The sequence below is a fragment of the Merops nubicus genome, unplaced genomic scaffold (genome assembly GCF_000691845.1).
Source record: "Merops nubicus isolate BGI_N331 unplaced genomic scaffold, ASM69184v1 scaffold28796, whole genome shotgun sequence".
NCBI classification, from domain to species: Eukaryota; Metazoa; Chordata; class Aves; order Coraciiformes; family Meropidae; genus Merops; species Merops nubicus.
This window is the reverse complement of record NW_008616036.1, coordinates 2,018-5,656: the sequence shown is the minus strand read 5'-3', so window position 1 is coordinate 5,656 and position 3,639 is coordinate 2,018. Positions and strand designations below refer to the sequence as shown.

At 64.0% G+C, this 3,639-nt stretch overlaps 2 protein-coding genes across 2 annotated transcripts in view; both read left to right on the top strand.

Annotated features, from left to right (window-relative positions):
- Window positions 1-291, top strand: part of ANKRD2 (ankyrin repeat domain 2 (stretch responsive muscle)) — a gene marked incomplete at its 5' end in the record, with an annotated part of 1,735 nt that extends 1,444 nt beyond the window's left edge. The window contains one exon of the mRNA XM_008942735.1: window positions 279-291. Coding sequence (XP_008940983.1) covers window positions 279-291 — 13 coding nt within the window. The remainder of the gene's footprint in view (window positions 1-278) is intronic.
- Window positions 292-1,006: 715 nt separating this feature from the next.
- The window catches only part of HOGA1 (4-hydroxy-2-oxoglutarate aldolase 1), a gene marked incomplete at its 3' end in the record, with an annotated part of 2,935 nt that continues 302 nt past the window's right edge, over window positions 1,007-3,639 (top strand). Inside the window, exons 1-6 of the mRNA XM_008942734.1 lie at window positions 1,007-1,232; window positions 2,278-2,406; window positions 2,483-2,610; window positions 2,726-2,860; window positions 3,026-3,122; window positions 3,290-3,423. Of these exons, the coding sequence (XP_008940982.1) occupies window positions 1,007-1,232; window positions 2,278-2,406; window positions 2,483-2,610; window positions 2,726-2,860; window positions 3,026-3,122; window positions 3,290-3,423 (849 nt within the window). The remainder of the gene's footprint in view (window positions 1,233-2,277; window positions 2,407-2,482; window positions 2,611-2,725; window positions 2,861-3,025; window positions 3,123-3,289; window positions 3,424-3,639) is intronic.

The window sequence follows — 3,639 nt, the reverse complement described above, 5'->3', positions numbered from 1 at the left end:
CTGTGGAGACCGGGGGCCAGCCACAGGGCGAGACGGAGGTCCCTGCATGACCACACAGGGCCTGGACCAGGGCCTGGGCTCAGCTCAAAGGAGTAGGATCCAGCTGAGATTTGTCTGTGTCAATAAAAGCCAGCAAAGAGCAGCATTCGGCTCCAGGGGGCTGTAGGGCTGGACAGCGTGCGCCAGGGGTGAGGGGCTGGGGAGCCTGTGTTATCCAGGGGGACGGGTTATCCAGGGAGATGGGTTATTTGGCAACACGGATGTGCCCTGACTCCTAGCACAGTGACTTGAGTGTCAGTGACACCATGGGGCCAGGAAACGAGAGCTTCAAGGGCAGGACTCCTACCTGCGGTTTACCCTGGTTGCTCCCGATGCCTCAAAGTCCCACCTGGACAAGCTCAAGGAGGAAAACCACATTGAGGGCAGCTCAGCCCGGGTCCATGCTGTGCTGGGGGCTGGTGTTGTGCCGGGGAGCAACAATCTTAGACCTGCTGAGCAGCTGCTCCCTGGGGCTGGGTGGCTGTTTGTTCTCTTGCCTTCCCCATTGGAGCCATGCCAGGAGGGACACGCTGGCCTCTTTGCAGGCTGGGTCACTTCTGCCGAGCGCAGGGCTCATTGCTCTCTACCCAGAAAAACTCCCACTCACTCATTTACAGGAAGGCCTACACCAACACCCAGGGCAGGGAATGCTGCCCACAGCCCCCAGATTCCCTGCAGTGGCTGGTCCCTCCCTGGCCCTGTAGCCCAGCCCCGCAGGTGGCAGAGGGATGGCTGCTAGTGCTGGCAAGCGGAAGGGAAAGCGCAGCTGCGGCAGCCCGGGCTCACTTGGAGTGGTGCTGAGCTCCTGTGGCCGGCCCTTGGAGAGAGGAAGAGCATTCTGAGCTCACCTGGTACCACCCCCAATGTCGTCCACCCATCTTGGTTGCGGGTCCCTCACGTGCCCCATCAAATATTAACAGCCCCTCAGCAGGGCAGACGGCTCAGCCGGCAGCAGCACCCAGCCACCATGGCGCTCAGCCTCGCCTCCCCGCTCCGGGCTGTCCTGGCAGCCTTGCACCGGGCAGCCCCTGGGCAGCGACAGGGGCTCAGCACCCCCCCGGGACCGAGGCACACGCTTGACCTCAGGGGCATCTTCCCGCCCCTCGCCACCCCCTTCTCACCAATGCAGGAGGAGGTGGACTATGTCCAGCTGGAGGGAAACCTGCACCGCTACGCCAGCATTCCCTTCCGAGGTAAGTGCTGCCCCTCTCTGTGCAGGCTCCCGCCAGATCCCTGCCCACCAGAGGGGCTGTGCAGCAGCGCGCTGACAACCTGCTGGCTTCCCGAGGGTGCTCAGCCTCCGGATGGACTTTGCTCAGTGGCTGGCAGCCCCTTGGGTGACCCACCTGTGGCCCTTTGCATGGCAAGTGCCCAGGGACAAGTGTGTGCCCTTGCACACCTCTCCCCACGCTCTGGTGCATGCTTGCATGCACACTCCTTATGTATGCAGGCTTGCACAGGTACTCCACACATAGCTGCAGGCTTGCACCTACCCTCTGCATGTGTGTGCAGATCCAGCCCAGTGGGATGTGTGTTTGTTGATTGCCCAGGAAGGATGGATGGGAGGAGAGGGGCTGCAGGAAGAGGCTGGGGGTCTCGGGGATGTGCCCCGGATCTCCCCTCCTCTGACCAGGCTGTGAGTCCAGGGGTTGCCTGGCTGCAGAGACGGGGACAGGAGAGGGCATGCTGTGGGCTGCAGAACCCTGCCAGGGTGCCCAGGACGCCACGTCAGAGCCCAGCATCAGTGGGCAGGAGCTGACCTGCCTGTGCCCATGGTGCTGGCAGGGTCCCAAGGAAGGGCTCCGTGTGACCCAGCTGGGGACAGGGTGGCACAGCCTGGCTGTGGATACCGAGAAATGCTTCACTAGTAGTGCTGTGTGGGGCAGTTTCTGGGGTGCAGAGTAAGGCAAGTGGCGTGCCCAGCCCACAGGGATGGCATGGCATGCAGGAGGGTGCCTGAGTGGTGGTGGATGGCACCAGAGTTGTTCACTGCAGTCTGGGTGGGCACTGACATCTGGGAGACACATACCCACACGTGACCTTTGGGGGGGAGCCCAGGGCTTTGCAGGGTGCCTGCAGGAGTCTCCTGGGCCCACGGAGCCGCTGGATGTGGGCATCCAGCAGCTCTGGGTGTCTTCTGCCCAACCAAGAGTACGGTGTGGAGAGGCCAGGAACAGCCACCCTGTGGGCACCCTTCTCAGATATCTAGGCACTGCCCTCCCCGAGCTTGCATTTCAGGGCTGGTGGTGCTGGGCTCCAATGGGGAGTACCCCTACCTGGCACCCCGTGAGCGGCTGGACGTGGTGAGGTGCGTGCGCCAGGCTCTGCCCAGGGACCGCTTGCTGCTGGCCGGCTCGGGCTGCGAATGTGAGTGCCTGCGTGGGCCACGTGGAGACCACGCGTGTCCCCTGGGGCATCCCTCACCCCTCTGCCTCCTCCCCAGCCACCCAGGCCACCATTGAGCTGACAGTCAGCATGGCAGAGGCGGGGGCCGACGTGGCGCTGGTCGTGACACCCTGCTACTACCGGGGGGCCATGACCGGCGCTGCCCTGGTCCAGCACTACACAGAGGTGAGCGGTGCCCGGTGCCCTCCGGCAGCCCCAGCTGGGGCAGCAGGATGGGGAGTGCGTCCCAAACGGCTCTGACCCACCCCAGCTGCTGAGCTCTGCCTCGGGCCTCCTGCAGGTCGCCGACGCCTCTCCCATCCCCATGGTGCTCTACAGCGTCCCTGTCAACACTGGCCTGGACCTGCCCATGGAGGCTGTCTTCACGCTGGCTCAACACCCCAACATCGTTGGGATCAAGGACAGCGGTGGGGATGTGAGTGGAGCAAGGCTTTCCCAGGGCTGGCTGCCACCAAACTCGGCCCCGAGCTGGGGATGGGGAGCTGAGACTTGCAGCTGTTCCCCGAAGCCTGGGGATTCCATATGAGCCGCACAGGGGGAGATGGGGTGATGCCCCATCTCATGGCGTGTCTCTCCCCAGATCACCCGCATGGGGTTGATGATCCACAAGACACGGAAGGAGGATTTCCAGGTGCTGGCAGGATCAGCTGGCTTCTTGCTGGCGAGCTATGCCCTGGGTAGGTGCTGCTGCCCCTGCTCAGCCTGGGGCACGGAGTGCTGCCCTGGGGGCATTGCTGGGGACTGGTGGCTGGGTGGTGGGAAGCAGCCAAGGTGGTGATGTCCAGGAGGTGCTGGCTGGGCACAGTGTGCTGAGCTGGCTGCCAAGGTGCCCCCGTGTTGTCAGGTGCCTCTGGGGGTGTCTGTGCCCTTGCCAACGTCCTGGGGTCCTCGCTGTGCCAACTGGACCATCTGTGCCGTGAAGGCCACTGGCAGGAGGCCCGTGACCTTCAGCACCGGCTCATCGAGCCCAACACAGCGGTGAGCGGGTGGCACCCTCCGGGATGCAGGGTGGGGGTGCCAGGCTATGGCAGAGCCAGAGAGTGGCAAAGGATGGAGGTCCTTGGGGGTCTATATGGCACAGCACGCGGCTGGTGAGCCAAGCCGGGCTGGAGGCGGCAGGGTGGGAAATGCCAGTCCTGCCATGCCAGGAACAGCGTGTCCCCTGGCAGCAAGCACATGCACGACCCTCTGTGC